The following is a 16,565-nucleotide window of genomic DNA, read 5'->3' as shown; positions in this document are numbered from 1 at the left end:
CTAACGAGATGAGGTAACGTACTGAAGGTCCCAGTGTCTATAAGGGGCAAAGCCAGAGTTGAGACCAGGTTTGTGTTGGAGAAATCACCCCCCCATCTCCCCCACCCCCCTCTTGAAGAGGGTGGGGGGCTCGCTCCAGTAAACCAGAGGAGCACATCTCTTCTCTGGTGGGAGGAGTCTAAAGCTCTCCCCGCCCCCACCTTCCTTTCTAGAAATGGAGGGATTTTATATTGCTACATCAAAGGCAAATTTTAGTGCAGTATCGGCAAACCACAGTCCGCGGTCTCAGATCTGGCCGACATGGGTTTTTGTACACCTGTCTGTTTACATTTCTCTTTGTCTGCTCTCCTGCTACCGTCGGCAGAAAAGTTGTGACAGAGACTGTATGGCCTACAGAGCTGAAAATATTTCCTATCAGGCTTTTGCAGAACAATTTCACCAAGCCCAGGCTTTCTGGGGACTCAGGCTCACGTTTGAGCGGTCGTGGGTGCCACCAAGTGTGTCCCAGCACACCCTTGGCTGTGAAGCAAAGTCCGTGTCTTCTGCGTCTGTGTGGCGCGCACAGCAGGTGCTCAGGAGATGTTTGAAGGACTCAGACCTAGCGGGGTACTTGTTTTGTGAGTAGAAACGTAGTCTCTGCTTCTTGAAAGAGTAGTTTGCTCTATTAGGGAAGATTAAAGAGTTGGCAGGAAAAGTTTCCATGAAGCAGGACTGGGAAACCAGAAGACGGCGCTGGGGTGGTCTGGTGTAAGCTTACATGTCCCCCTGGGGCAGGGCAGTAAAGGATGTATAAGGGAGAGCTGGGGTGATGGTAGGGATGGGTGGGGATTGTGGAGAACTGGGGAAAGCAGGTCCTTCCTCCTAATCGGGGCACCTGCCAGGCAGGTCTGATTGATTGTTGCTGTGGGGCGGGGGGATACAGGTCCATCATGGCAAGAGCTTTCCATCTTTTTTTTTTTTTTTTTTTTTTTAAAGATTTTATTTATTTATTTGACAGAGAGAGATCACAAGTAGGCAGAGAGGCAGGCAGAGAGAGAGGAAGGGAAGCAGGCTCCCTGCTGAGCAGAGAGCCCGATGCGGGACTCGATCCCAGGACCCTGAGATCATGACCTGAGCCGAAGGCAGCGGCTTAACCCACTGAGCCACCCAGGCGCCCGCTTTCCATCTTTTTTTGAAAGAAGCCAGAAATCCAGATTTTTAGAAAGAAAAACAGCTACCTAACAGGTTTTGTTTGTTTGTTTGTTTCTGTTTTTGTTTTTTTTTAACTCTGAGCAATAATTCTACGCTTTAAAAAAATAAAAAATTAAAATTTAAAATTAAAAAGAACCCTCTGAGGTCCGAAGGGGAGCAGGAAAGGGGACGCTGGGAGAGAAGAGCACTTGCTCCCAGCTCTTTGGCTAGACAGGATGCTTTGGCTGGGCTCTCCCTTTCTGCCCGTGAGCAGGCCTGTCGGGTGGGTGTCATCAGCCACATTGTGTAATCCCGGCAGCTGAGGCTGAGAAGAGTTGCCCGGGTGGAAGCCGGTGGTGTGGCTGAGCACAGGCTATGGGTAGATTCCTTCCGTGGGGCAGAGCCAGATTGAACCCGGGAGTTCGGGCTCCAGAGCTCAGATCTGAACCTCTTCCCATCGCTGCAGACACGGCATGTGGGGGCCGAGGGCAGGACTTTACTATGTGCTTGTCCTCAGCTACGGAGGGCTGGGTCCGCTTGGCTGTGCCTGTTCCGGCAGAGGGCGAGGAGCAAAGACAGACCCAGGCATAAACTCTATCCGGTGCCTTTGACCTTCCAGGAAGTCAACCAAGCTGGCCACTATTTCTGATTTGTTTCACACCGGCCTCGCTTCTCTGAAGATTTTGAAAGGCTCCTTTAAAATGAGATAATCCTGACCTCCTCACTGCCCTCGGGATTCCTTGCTGTAGGCCGAGCCTTCTACGTTGAAATCACCTCTCCTGTTTCAGACTGAGCTCTAAGATCATGTGCTGGGATGCCTGCCCTGCCGTGCCAGGAAACTGGATGAGGCCACAAATGGGGTTTGTTTATTATAATGAGATGCGGTTTATTGCTGTAGACTAACATAAAACGCAGTGGAGCAGATCCCCAGAGTGAGCACTCATGGGGGTCTGGGTGGGAGAGATGTTGCTGGGTACGCTGAGGGGCATCCTGGGCTGACGGGGGCAGGCCTGGCGTGGGCGAGACCCCAGACCTTTAAAGGATTATCATAGGGTGCAGGGCTAGACTCTGGTGAGCCCCTGATGGTCAAACCCAGGCCCAGGTGGCCCTTTGGGAATGGAATGGGTGCTCTGGAGGGGCCTGTGGTCCCAGTCCCCGATGGTGTTTGCACAGAGGCTGAAAGTAAGGGATTTCCTTATATCCAGGTGGGATTAGAATAGATCCTTGATTTAGAATACACTTGAGGGTGCCTGGGTGGCTCAGTGGGTTAAAGCCTCTGCCTTTGGCTCAGGTCATGATCCCAGGGTCCTGGGATCGAGGCCCGCATCAGGCTCTCTGCTCAGTGGGGAGCCTGCTTCCCTTCCTCTCTCTCTGCCTGCCTCTCTGCCTGCTTGTGATCTCTGTCTGTCAAATAAATAAATTTAAAAAAAATCTTTATAAAAAAAAAAGTTTAGAATACACTTGATTTAGAATGTCTAGACTTCATGGACTTGAGACTTGACTTAGGTGAGTGGTTGGTATTTAACCCTGTGAGAGGACCAGAAGGATTTTTTATCTGAAGATCTTCGGGCGGGGAAGGCCTGATGGCTTTGAGTGCCAGGAGCCTCGGCGTGGTCTTGATGATGGGTCACCTGTACTGGGGGTGAAGCATGGGTCTGGGAGCCCGTGACCCCCGGCGGTCTAGTTTCTGTCATGCGGAATGTCTTCATTTTACCATCTGAGTCATGCACGGGGTGACTGCCTCCATATGGTGGGGGCAGGGGTCAGTGCAGGGTGTGAATGCGTCGTGGCAGGCTGTAGACCAGGAACGGCAGAAACATGGCTCCCCTTCTTCCTGTACCCATAGTAGACAGTTTAGTCTGTCATTGTGTTTTGTCCCCATGGCCCAGTGTGGCCTTGGGACCCTCCTTTGAGACCCAGCATTCCTGGCAGTCCCCTGACATAAGGCTTCTGGTGAGATGGGCATCCGTGATCCAGACCCACAGATGCCTGGGAAAAGGATTTGTTCTGGGGACCCTCGGGGTTGGGGGGGGCAGGGGCTATGCTCTGGGGGTGGGATAGGGGGGCAGCAGGCCCTGAGGCTGGGGTGCCGTAGGGGATGTCAACCCACTCTTTTTGCCTGTACTTGGCTCTCCTGTGTCCATACAGGATCTGGTATGAGTGAGACTTCAGTGAGCAGAAATCCCTGGGGGTTTCTAGGGAAGGGAGGGAGGAATAAGTAGGCAAAAAAGAAGCCCCTCTTGTCTCCCTTAGTGCTGGGAGGGCACCGCACTCGAGGCCACAGGAGGCCTAGGTGTTTGGCCTTCACAGGTCAGGTATGGGGGGAGCCATGGGATGGGATAGAGGCAGGGGGCCAGTGCTGCAGCCTCTGCCCTCGGAAAGGTCAAGACCTCGCCACCTGAGCCTCTTCTAGATGTTAAAAAAATAATCCCCTGTGTTGGAAACACTGTCCATGAAATTTCACACTTGCTTTTTCCACTTTCCATATTGTAAAGATTTCTCCAGGTCATTAAAAACTAGTGAAGGCAATTCTTAGTGGCTGTGTTCATGGTTGAGCACAGCGGCACTCTGTTCCAGACCTGGGTCCTGCCTTGGAGGAGCCCGAGTGTGGTTATGATCTCCCAGCCACGGGCCTGAGTAACCTCTGCCCGTTCACCCACACGTGGGTTGTGCCCTCCAGTGCTCCCTCATTCATTCATTCATTCATTCATTCATTCATTCAATAGATGTTGATGGGGGCTTTCTCTGTGCCTGGCACTCCCTCTGCTGGGCTCTAAGCAGTGATGCAGAATGGAAAAATTGTTCCCCTCATGGAGCTTATGGTCTGGAAGGGGAGAGAGAGAAAATACATACACACACACACACACACCCCCCAGGTGGAGAAGATTCCAGCAGGAAGTGCAGGTGGGAGGTTTCCAGGAGAAGATGAAACGGAGATGGAGGGAGGTGCGGGACAAGTCTCGTGGATATCTGGGGAGGAGAGAGCTGTGGGGAGGCCACGTGACGGGAGAGTTGGGAGGGGTTTGTCAGGGCCCCACTGGTCATGGGCGTGGACTCTGAGGCAGGTGGGAAACCGCGGAGGTCCTGAGCAAATGGGTGATGGGCAGGGAGGGCATTTACTCCATCACACCTTGTACTGGGTGTATTTCTGCTTTCCAACTTTGGGCCACAAGAAATGACCCTACAACAGGCCCTGTCATACAGCAGCCTTACGCCGCGTGTCCGACAGTCGGCTAGGCATAGATTTTCTAGAGGGAGAGTTCACTGTCCAGAAGTCGAAAAACTTCAGGGTGCTTGATCCTGTTGCCAAATTATTTTCCAGAAAGTGTGTTTTTGTTTTTGTTTTTAAAGATTTATTTATGTGAGGGGCGCCTGGATGGCTCAGTGGGTTAAAGCCTCTGCCTTTGGCTCGGGTCAGGATCCTAGGGTCCTGGGATTGAGCCCTGTGTCAGGCTCTCTGCTCAGCAGGGAGCCTGCTCCCCCCCCCATCTCTCTGCCTGCCTCTCTGCCTACTTGTGATCTCTGTCTGTCAAATAAATAAATAAAATCTTCAAAAAAAAAAGATTATATTTATTTGAGAGAGAGAGCGAGTGAGCACTGGAGCATGTGTGGGCGGGAGGGGCAGAGGGAGAGAGAATCTAGAGCAGGCTCCGTGCTGAACATGGAGCCTGACACAGGGCTCGATCTCACGACGCAGAGATCACCACCTGAGCCGAAACCACAAGTCAAATGCTAAACTGCGTGTGCTACCCGGGCACCCCAGAAAGTGTTTTTTCACACCAGTTTACACTTGTATCCAGTGTGGTCGGTAGCCTTTGTTTACCATCAACCCACGTGAAGGTGTGTGTTCCTTGTTTTTTCAAGTGGCTAATTTAATAGCTAGGAAAATGTTAACATCTTTTTTTTTTTTTTAAATTTTATTTATTTATTTGTCAGAGACAGAAGGAGAGAGAGCGAGCGAGCACAGGCAGACAGAGAGGCAGGCAGAGGCAGAGGGAGAAGCAGGCTCCCTGCGGATCAAGGAGCCCGATGTGGGACTTGATCCCAGGACCCAGGGATCATGACCTGAGCCGAAGGCAGCCGCTTAACCACCTGAGCCACCCAGGCATCCCAGAATGTTATCTTCTTTAATTACAAGAGAGATTGAACATATGTATAAATTGGTTATATTTTGTGTTTTGTGAAATATTTATTCAAGTCTTTCGCTTATTGTGAATTTAGACCTTTTTCCTTATCAATTTATATCAACCCTTTAAACGTTACGAAACCTTTGGAAATCACAAGTGAAAGGGCGTTTTTGAAAAAAAATCTGTGGGCGCCTTGGTGGCTCGGTTTTTAAGCATCTGCCTTTCGCTCAGGTCATGATCTCAGGATCTTGGGATCAAGTCCCGCATTGGGCTCCCCTGTCCGGCAGGGAGTCTGCTTCTCCCTCTCCCACTAACCCTGCTTATGCTCCTTCTCTTGCGGTTTCTCTGTCAAATAAATAAACAAATAATCTTAAAAACAAAACAAAACACAAGAACCAAGTCTTGAAGGACTGATTCTTCACTGAGTAACCTTCACCGCGTCTCCCAGTGTGCTCTGCGCGGTGCCGGCTGGCTGTTCTACTGCTTAAGGAAGGTGGTTGTGTGCTGCTCAGTTCTCCATCTCTCACCCAGGCAGTCTGACTCTGGTCTGTGGCCCACTGGTGTCTGCGGCTCTGGGAGGGCTGTGTGAGGCCCTCGTGAGCAGGAAGAGTCACAGGCTGTCCACTGCCCGATATGGGCCCTCTTCCTCCTCGGCACCCCGATGGGGGCTTAGCAGAGTTGCCTACCCCCCCACCCAGGTATTGCCGGCAATGCTCTGCCCCTTGCTGAGCCTACAGCAGCATGCGGTTTTGCCCTCCCTTTTGAGGTCTTAAGATGATAAGATCTTAGAATGTAATTTCCTTAGTGGAATTCACTCTTGCTTAAAGGGTCTGCGGGAAAGACCCTAGTGGACGTGGGCTCGGGATATTGGGAGTTCCTGGAAGTTACCCCTTCTCCCGGTCTTGTTAGTGTTTTCCTACAGTCAGTTTTTCAGGTTGGAAAAAATAAGATATTTCTTGGATGCCAGATGGTTAGCTGAGTACCTTGCCGTGGGGCTGGCTTACTGTCTGCTGGTTTGGAAACAGGTGAGGGTAAGGAGTATACATTTGATTGGCATCAGTTCAGCTCCCAAGACTATTAAGTGGCTCCATGTCTTAGGCTCCTTAAAGAGAGTTTTGTTTTTTTTTTCCTCTTTTCTGTTTATATTCCTTGCCTCCGGGCCTGGTAAAGGAAAAAAATGACTTCATAGAATTTACAGCATTTTTTAAAAGTCTCTTAAAGTGTTGCTTAGACTGAATTTTTAATGGATTATCTCTTAATTGTGAAGTTTGTTGTTTGATTTTTTAAAAATAACATTAGTGCCCAAGTAATGGCATGGGGTTGATTCCTTTTGATCGATTCCTCTCAGTTGTGCCTGCACTTTTGGGTGTGGATGGTTCACAGAGTTGCCAGAACATTTGTGATGATTTAGAAACCTGTCCCTCTTCTCTGTCCGTCTCTCTTGCCTTCTGTGATGCACCCACCGGAATGGATCACACCTATCTCGTGTCCCGGTCACCCCCTGGCACCTGTGATAACCTGATGGTACTTTGAAAAACAACTTCCTTTCCCTAGAGGTGGAGCTGTGTGGTCTTTGATTTCCTGCATGGTTCATGCAGTGATTTGGGCACTCCGGGAGTGTTAATCCTGCCCCAGCTAATAGTGTCCCGATGCCATTTCTGTAGAAATCGTGGATGGGAACGTGAAAATGACCCTGGGCATGATCTGGACCATTATCCTCCGCTTTGCCATCCAGGACATCTCTGTGGAAGGTGAGTCTCCTGCTTTGCTTTGTTAGTTCCCAAGCCCCCTCTTCTCCCCGACCCTCACCATCACGTCTTCCTCCCTGAGCTCAGCTTGGGGAACCCTTGACCCCCTTCAGTGGGGGCCTAATCATGGGCTGCCTCCTGGGTTTCTTGCCCATTGGTGGCATCTAGTTTCTGTAGAGAAACTGGAACTGTTCAGGTGCTGGTTTCCACTGGCGCATTGGCCCCAGGGAATCCCACTCACTTGGGGACTGCCCAAGGGTGCATGGGGAAGTATTGGCTCTTGGGTTGTTAAATCCAAAAGGGCAGAGAAATAGCTTAGCAGCCGGGAGGCCATATAGCAGGGCTCCTGGCGGACCCGAGGTCCTCCACTTTGCTCCCATAGCTCCCTCTTGTGGCCACTTCACAGATCTTTAAGAGGCCGCTCTAGGTTGGGGCTGCCATCTCGTTAAACTTGGAGCCCCACACTCTGGCATTTTTTGAGCTTTATATCTGATGTGTGTACATCTATTTTGTAATAAATTATATTGAGATATTGTTATTTGTATCATGAAACACACATACCAAAACAAATTTTAAACAGGTGAGATGGAGATAATATTTTTAAAGTATTTTTTATTCATGGGACACCTGGCTGGCTCAGTTGGTGGAGTGTGCTGACTCGTGATCTTGGGGTTGTGAGTTCAAGCCCCACACTGGGTGCAGAGATTCCTAAAAAAAATAAATAAATAAACACATAAACTTTACGAAATATGTTTTTATTCATTTTCATGGCCCAGGAATCGTAGATTTTTATTCAAAGTAATTCTTTTGATGGAAAGAATGTAGAATAAATTGCTTTGTTATGGAAATTTTTGTTTGACATGTGATGCTACAACCATGGGAAGGCCTACGTTTAGGGCTGAAGTAGTTGAAAAGGTGTCCACAGTAGTCACTTCGAACATGGATCTTGTTAGTGATGGTAGCTATAAACCCATTTTCAAATTGCCTTCTTGATGAGCTCAGTTTGATTCTTTGGGGACTGATTCCTTCTCAGCTCTGGTTAAGTCGTCGTCACTTCAGTCTTGTAAAATAGCTGATGAGCTTGAGCTGAGGAGAAGCATTAGCTTTGCTGATTTTTTTTTATTGTTTGTTTGTGCTTGAAATACTATCTTTGCAGAAATCCTTTCATGTCATTTAAAAGTCCATTTTGTGAATTGAAAGTAAATGAGATCACCCATGAACCCTCTCCTCCGGGTACCATTTCTGCAATTCATGGATGCGAGCACAAGGGGACAGTGTGGTTTGCCGTCTGTGCTCGGAACTCCTGGGGTCCCCTCAGACACCCACCTGCTTTACCTTACAGACACGGGTCTGCTTCACACAGCAGTGATGTCCATCCATGCATTAAATATAAGGAAACTTCTTAGATATTCTAACACTTCTGCCCCACACACGGCTCTGTGCACTCTGCATGGCCAGAATACCCCTCCCCAGAGATCCTGGGACTTTTCATAGATGGATCAGACATAGACCTGACATAGATTGCTGATTTACTTTGTAATGCTCGATGTCTTTGAATTAAGGGAAATAATGGGGGAGATATTCTGAAAGCTTGGAAGGCCATTATATCAGTATTTAAATGTGTTATGTGGCTAGTTTGTAAAAGCTGCCTCACTTGCTTCTCTGTTTCTCAAATAACTTGTCAAACTTCGTTGAGGAAACAGACTTAGTGGCCTAGTAGCCCCAGGGTTGGAATCTAGGGGTCTTTGTATGGACCCCTCATGAACAAGCATGGACCCTGTGGGCATGGTGGGGTTCCCATGAGCCAACACCCCTGCCTGTGCTGAGCCAGCCCACTGACCTCTGCTCCCGTTGTCCCCCTACTCACAGAGACTTCTGCAAAAGAAGGGCTGCTCTTGTGGTGTCAGAGAAAGACAGCCCCCTACAAGAACGTCAACATCCAGAACTTCCACATAAGGTCAGTGGCTGAAGGCTGACAGGTTCTTGCAGAACCTGGACTGTTTCCCCACCAAGACTCCTCGGTTCCCTTTGGCTGGGGGTAGTCTCAGCTCTAGAACAGAGCAGAGGTCCCTGGAGAAGAAGTTACTTTCTGCGGGGCGGGGGGTGAGGGGTGCCACATACCTTCCAATGCCACCTTCCCCCCCAAAGGGGAGTGTCCAGAAAGTTCTGTGGGGGAGGGGCAGGGGAACAACAGAGACCTGGGTAAAGAGTAGAGTTGGATGCAGTAGGTGTCTTAGCTTCCCAGGCCCCCCAGAATCTTGACCCCAGGGCCCAGGATTGTGGCAGGAAGAAATATTCCTTCCCATCCTGTTTTAAGTCACTCCTGCTCCAAAGCACTGTGTGTTCATCTCTGGAAAAAAGGTGGGCCCCTCCAGTCCTGGTTTAGAGCTTTCCCCTTGGGTGATGCCTGGCCCCACTCATCAGCCTGCCCCGCCTTCTCCCTTGGGCAGCTGGAAGGACGGCCTTGGCTTCTGTGCCTTGATCCACCGACACCGACCTGAGCTGATTGACTACGGGAAGCTGCGGAAGGTACGTGAGCCTGTCTGACTTCTGCTGGGTCCTTCCTGGGTATTGGCGGGGGGTGGAAGGGCAGGACCGGGGCCCTCTTCTGAGGGCCCATGGCCATGGTCAGGGGTGTCACTCCCCTTAGACTGGCCCCAGAGACAATCTGTAGAAGTAAGAGGAAAGCCTCTTCCCTGTGAGGGCCACTTGGGTGTCCCACGTGCACGACACCGTGCCCTTGCTGACCTGAACAGCCCATAGCGTATGGGAACCACCGTAGGGCATTGTTGGGGTCATGGGACCCTTACTACCATTTTCCCCTTCTATTTTCCGGGGTTTATAAAGTGGATGTAGTTGCTTCCGTAATTGAAGCTGTTGTATGTTAGAGGCATTTGTTCCTATCCAGGGCCAGGACTTGCTGGGCAGCCCTTGCACATTCCCGCCAGGCTCACTGCTGCAGTTTGGCTGGGGGATTTCCTTTAGCTGCTGCTCAGTTTCACTTAGGCTCTTGGCTTGAAGCTGCGGGGGTTTTCCTGAACCTGTGCATGGGTTGAGAGGCAGACTGGGAGGTAGAAGCTGTTCTTAATCTTGAGGTGGTTCTGGGGTCTGGGCTGGCCTAGACCTTGGAGAAGTCTGTCCGGGACCACTCTGAACTCACTCACCAGCTTTCCTCTGAGCCCATTCCGGTGCCCAGAGGCTGCCCGTGGAGCCCTCCCCTGACCCCCAGCTGATGATCGGGAGCTCAGGTTGGAATGGTGTCAGTCCCTGTGTGACTCTCTTGACAAGGCAGCTTCTAGGAATGCCTGTTCTCCACTTGATCTTGACGCTTGGAGAATGCAGTGTTCAATGAAGACCCCACCTGGCTTGTGGCCTCAGAGGCCAGGCTTGATGTCGCCACTGAGGGAGCTGCCCTGACAACTCCATGATGGTGTCAGGGCCTCCCATTTCCAGGGTGTGGCGGAGGAAAGGGGTAGACTCCCGTTTCCTCTGGTCGCTCGAAGCCAGGCCAAAGTCTGAGGCTGGGCCCTGGGCCCACTTCTTCTTCTTCTTCTTCTTTTTTTTTTAATGGTTTTATTTATTTAGTAGAGAGTGAGTGACAGAGAAAGAGCAAGCGAGCGAGCACACAAGCAGTGGGGAGGGGCAGAGGGAGAAGCAGACTCCCGGCTGAGCAGGGAGCGTGATATGGGGCTCGATCCCAAGAGCCTGGGAACGTGACCTGAGCCAAAGGCAGACACTTAACCAACTGAGCCACCAAGGTGCCTCTCGCCCACGGCCTGGCCCTGCACATGTTTTTGGTCAATGGTCCAGCTCTTCCCAAGCCACCATCTTAGTGGGTGGAAGGGTCCCTGTGCTCTAGCTCACCTGCTTTGTGAGGAAGAAAATCAGATTGAGAATCCCCTGACTTACCTGAAAGCTATGTGGCCGAATCAGACAGAGCTGAGGTGGGAAACCCTAGAGGTGATGATTTTTTTTTTTCAAAGGCATCATCACATACCCCCTAACTGTTTGTCTGATGCACCTCGGTCATAGGCATGCATGTGTCTGTTTGTGTGTCTGTGTGCTGAGGGGACAGCCAGTTAGTTAATCCATAGCTGTTTGTCACCCTGTATAAAGTGGGGCCCTGCTGACAGTGGCTGTCTGGTCCCTTCCCCCATGCCACAGACTACAGGGTCTTAGCCTTCCAGGAGGTGAGAATCTAGGGCTCTTTGTCTGCTGCCTGGTCAGCTGCCCACACCCATGTGTCTTGTCTTTTCACTGTTTCACTGTGTCTGTCTCTCCTCTTTTTAATTCAGTAGCATTATTAAAATCCAGCCCAGATACTAGCACAGACCTGGTCGTACTGAACCGCGGATGCTTTCCAGAAAGTACAGGTTACTGGAGCCAAGCGGTGTTTGGATGCTGGAGAGCTCTGGGACTCTGGCTGGGAAGCTCTTCCTTCCCATTGTGGTGTTAGCTGGGCATGGGACCCTGGCTGTTTGTGGAAATTGAGCATGGCCAGCAGGTGTAGCCTGGTCCCGAGGGCTGCTTTATGTCCTGGATGGAAGTGATTTCCACAGCTTGGCATTGTTTATGTTTTTGTTTTTTTAATCATTCTGGAAGCTATCAGAAACTTTCCCAGGAGGACTCTACCTACTCTTAGTTTGAGCAGTTTCTTCCTGAAAGCATCCGGGTGAATGTATTTATTTCTTTGCAGCTTTGTGATTCTCGTCTTAGCACATGGGGACACTGAGTCCTGGGCTGACAAAACCAGGCTGCTGTAGGTTAGTCTGGGGAACCCAGAAATAGCGTGGGAAGACCAGCAAGGAAGTCCCATCACTGTGTGGTGGTTTTATTCCACCCCCCCCGCCCGTTAAAAAATTCTTTTAATTATGGTAAACTTACATAACATAAAATGGAATGTATATAGAAACACAAAGCATAGGTGATCTAAACACTTGAGCCGTGCTGAGGTGTTCAGGGCGGGGGCGGGAACGCCCCCTGTGCTCTTGGTCTTGCACAGCTGAGACCCTGCACCCGTGAAACTGTCACGCCCCACTCCCTGTTGCCCTCGGCCCCCGGCAGCCACTGTCCTACTTTGTGACTCTGAACTTGACTGCTGTGAATGCCTCGTGTGAGTGAGTCATACAGTATTTGTGTCTGGCTTCTTTCCCTGAGCAAATGTTTTCAAGTCTGACCGAGGTGGTAGCAGGTGTGACTCCCCTTCCTTCGGAAGGCGGGGACCTGTCCATTATAGGGACACCGTCTTGGTTTGCCTGCTCATGTGGCAGCTGGCAGTTGTGTCAATTTTGCCTTGCGGCTTTTGAGAATGATGCTGCCTTGGATATGGGCGGGTAGATAGCGATTTGTGTCCCTGCTTCCAGTTCTTGGGGCGGTACCCCCAGAAGTGGGGTTGCGAGTCCTGTGGCGGTCCGAGTCCCCCCATACTGTGTGCCCAGGGGCTCTGCTTTCTCAGTCCCCAATTCGCGTTCTGGAGATGGTAGCACATGTCAGGATAGTCACATTGTGGCTGTTTGAAGGAGCCGCCAAATTTCATGGAAAGGGAGCAGCTCGAGGTCTCCTTGAGCTGCTTGAATAGCAGAGGGGAGGCCGAGGCTGGGGTGCTGAGCGGCATAGCCGAAACCAGAAGCCTGGAGGAGCGGCGTCCAGGTCAGTGATCTGCTCTCGGCGTGTGCTTTTTAGCCGTTTTTTTCTTGGGCTGCAGGCCAATACGCTTCACCTTCTTTCTCTGACAAACTGAGGAGGAAAAATGGCCCTTTAACCACCCACCCAGCAAGCTCTAGAGGGAAGCCAGCCTTGTGCACACCAAGAGCTGGGCCCTGGGGATCAAACCCAGGGGGCCAGAGACATCCTGTCTGTGCCCCCATCTTTGATCACCCAGACTTCTCCCCCCACCCCACCATGCCTCCATCTTCTTCTTCCTCTAGGATGACCCACTCACAAATCTGAACACAGCCTTTGATGTGGCAGAGAAGTACCTGGACATCCCCAAGATGTTGGATGCTGAAGGTAATAGGTGTTTCCTTCTGTGTCTTGGCTCTTCCCTCACCGGCCTATGGTGGCCAAGACGGGTGGGGCCCGAGGTGGGAGGGGGGGAGGCCTGGTTCTGCGACCTCATCTGGGGACCCCGGTGGGGATGTGGTGGGACCTGCCTGTGAGGGATTCCTCATTCCCTAGTGGTTTGAAGGGGAGGCTACCTGATCGGCATCTGCTGCCTGAGGATGGTTCTCTGTCTTGGAGCTGGGGTAGTGGGTGCTGGGGTGGAGCAGTGTTCCTCGTTGTAGGGGAAGGAAAAACTCTTTCCCCTACCTCCTTAGGGGCTCCGGGTGGGATCCTGTAAATTAGACTGGCAAAAGACAGATTAATGAGAGAAAAGCAAACAGAAGTGCATTCACAGAGAGCTCTCAGTGATGAGTACTTGGCAGGGGTGGTTAGAGATTTGGGATCTAAAGCCACACCTGACTTGTAGAGGAAAGGGAGGGGGACAGTCAGCATTTATGGAAAAGCAAGTGACTTTTTAGAAAGCTGCCTGGGCCCTTAGGAGTCTAGGAGGGAGAGGTGATCGTTGGTGACATTATCTGGGACCATTTTCAAATCAGTAAAAACCAGGAAGAACAGTGTATGAACTTCCGTATACCCCTCCTCCCGAAGACACAATTAGATTTTGTCACTTTTCCCGCCTTTGATTTTTCTTAGTTGAAATATTTTAAACCCCAGACATCACAGCATTTCACCACTACATACTTGAGAATACATGCCTTAAAAATAATGGATCTCTTTCTCTGCAGCCATAAAGCAGATTTCATGCCTAGGAAGTTGTGTGACTACAATTCCTTGATGTATCTCTTGCCCAATTCAAAATCAGATTTCCCTGATTATTTTTCTCGAGAGTTGGTTTGTTTTAATCAGGATCCAAATAAGGTCTGCATGTGGCATTTAGTAGTTCTCTGTCTTCTGTCTTTTCCTGTCTGTAGCATACCCCCCACCCCCCCGCCCCCCCCGCCCTGTTCCTTTTTATTACTGTCGTTGAACTTGTTGCAGAAGCCGGGCTGGCTGCTCATGGAATGGTCCTTATTCTGGGTTTGTTGTTTGCTTCCTTGGGACACTGTTTCTCTGCTCCCTCTCCTCCTGTAAGTGGAGGCTGGTGCCAGAAGCGGGTAGGGTTCAGGCTCAGCATTTGGGCATAGAAGACTTAGAGGTTCTGTAAGCTTCTTTCCACGTCACATCACGAAGAGCGTCATGTGTTCGCCAGCTGGCTTTTAACTCCGGATTTTTCTTGCCAGACATCGTCGGAACCGCCCGCCCAGATGAGAAAGCCATCATGACTTACGTGTCCAGCTTCTACCATGCCTTCTCTGGAGCCCAGAAGGTACCCGGGGCCCCCTGCTCCTTCCTCACACAGCACACCTCATGCCACATGCCAGGCCCCAAACCATGTGCTCCCGCCCTGCCCGCCTCTCCCTGGCAGGGGGTCCTAGAGGGTCTGTCTCTGGTAGAGTTAGCTCGTGGGGCCAGCGTGGCGTGCTGTCCTTGCTAGGCGCCTCCTACCCTGCATCTCTGCTCTTTCTCTCGTCTTCTGCTGCAGTCTCTGAGAAGACTGGGCTAGAGCTTGCCTTCTGGGGCCCAGAGGGCTGGCTTGAGCAGGAAGAGCTGCATGTGTGAAATCAGGCTGGGGGTTCTGGATGCCTGGAAGGCGCAGTGGGCAGCAGCCCCTCTGTGCCCACCTTTGTTGAAGCTACAGGCTTTCATGGAGCTATGGGGCGTCCCCTGGGGAGGTATCTCCTGTCTCCACTGACTTATTTTACAAAGGTGTCACGAAGCCCCCACCTTTCTCCCATTCACGGGCATGATTTAGCAAATCTATCCACAGCTTTTTTGGACTCTGGTGCCTTTTATATCCTCCTGTATCCTACCTGGGACCCGCATGTGGGGTCACTCTGCACTCGTATTCACAGACATAAGCACAAACCCTTGGAGTGGGGTGGGGGAGGAAGGAGGAAGTGGGCAGCCGTGAGCCCCTTCAAATGTCCTGGCTCAGTTTTGCTCAGGGAGACCTGAGTTTAGAGTCCAGTTGTGCATATTCTGCACTGCACAAGGCTACCACAACTAAAGAGCACCATTCATGCCACAGACATTGAAGATTTGAATATTTTCGTTACCAGGCTTAGCTCAGGCAGCAGAGTCCCCTCTCCTAGACCCCTCTCACGGGCCGGACCCTGCAAACACAACATGCAGGTCAACACAACTACAGACCACAGGCTGGGCCTTCATGGTTTCAGGCTGTGGACCTGTCCCATCACGTGGATGTGCTCAGCCAATTTCCCACCCTCCGCATGGGGTCCGAGTGACCTGTCTCCATATGCATGATGGGGGTGCTCCCCCCACCTCTGCCCAGCCTTCCCCTCTGCTCTCTTCCCCCCTTCCCTGTCTCCGCCTGTGCTCTGCCCCGCACCCCCCGCCCCTCTCCTCCCACCGTCTCATTTCTCCTCTTTCTGCCCCTCCCTCATTTGCCGTCTCTGCAACCGTCCTGTGTCCTCTCTCTCCACCACGGCTGTTTGGGTTTATTCTGTGCTGCTGCCGCTCCCCTTTCTCCTCTCAACCTCTTCTCCTTCTCTGTGCAGATGTGTAGGCACGCTAAGGCCGGATGGGAAGGCCAGGTGACCTATTGTTTCATGTCACTGCCACGCCCTCTTGGGTGCGCAGAAGGTGAGCTCTCCCTCGGCCTCGCCCGCTCTCCCTGCTGCCCTTCACCCACCTCTTCCGTCCTCCGGGGATGTTCCAGCCGCGGGCAGATGGGGCCGTGGCCCCTGCAGTGACAGGAGGGGCTAGAGAAGGCCCCTTTGCCTCTTGTGCTCTCCTGAACCTTGGCCAGGACACCTGAAGGTGCCGGGGAGCCCCAGCCTCTGGCTGGCCCCGTGTGTCTCTGTCCGCACACGCTGGGCTTAGTGGAGGCCCTAGATGGGAAAGGAGCTTGTGATCTCTGCTCCTTCCCTGGACCCCAGGTCGAGGGCCCTTATCCCAGGTGGTGGAGCTCCGGGCTGTGCTTCCCGACTACTCCCTGAAACATTGAGGAACCCCTTCGTTTTCTCTCCTTCCCACTTCAGCAGGACCATCCTCTCAAGTTACCCAGCAGACAGGGCAGGGAGAAATCTGCCCTGCCTTCCCCCGTAGATGTGGTGCAGCTGCACGCGCCACAAGGGAGGCATGGGTGCCCCATAGACCGTGGGGATTTGAATACTTGTTATTGAAGTAATCCTGCAGATGGCAGGAAAAATAGGCTCTACCATACCAGGATGATAGTTTTCCACTGGAAGTGCCTTGGGAAGAGGCACCTTTAAGCCATTCCTCAGAGGCACCGTATGGGTGAGCTGCAGCCCTGTTCCCTGGCTGGGTGGGCACCCAGAACCCTCCTTGCCTTCCTTCCGGCCTCGCCTTCTTGGCATGGAGACAGGAAAGCTATCCTGCTTGGAGGCTTCCTCACAGGTGTCCTGGCCCTCCCAGGATCCCCAGCCCTTTCCAG

The 16,565-nt window shown here is 51.7% G+C and overlaps 1 protein-coding gene across 3 annotated transcripts in view; it reads left to right on the top strand.

Moving 5' to 3' along the window:
• Positions 1 to 16,565, top strand: part of ACTN1 (actinin alpha 1) — a 97,595-nt gene that overhangs the window by 58,597 nt on the left and 22,433 nt on the right. For all 3 annotated transcript variants that reach the window (XM_059373469.1, XM_059373467.1, XM_059373468.1), the window contains exons 4-8: positions 6,962 to 7,048; positions 8,915 to 9,002; positions 9,496 to 9,574; positions 12,973 to 13,054; positions 14,329 to 14,414. In XM_059373469.1, coding sequence (XP_059229452.1) covers positions 6,962 to 7,048; positions 8,915 to 9,002; positions 9,496 to 9,574; positions 12,973 to 13,054; positions 14,329 to 14,414 — 422 coding nt within the window. The remainder of the gene's footprint in view (positions 1 to 6,961; positions 7,049 to 8,914; positions 9,003 to 9,495; positions 9,575 to 12,972; positions 13,055 to 14,328; positions 14,415 to 16,565) is intronic.

This window comes from Mustela nigripes, chromosome 13, assembly GCF_022355385.1.
Source record: "Mustela nigripes isolate SB6536 chromosome 13, MUSNIG.SB6536, whole genome shotgun sequence".
NCBI classification, from domain to species: Eukaryota; Metazoa; Chordata; class Mammalia; order Carnivora; family Mustelidae; genus Mustela; species Mustela nigripes.
Note: the sequence above shows the minus strand (reverse complement) of the source record. Positions and strands in the feature narration are given on the sequence as shown.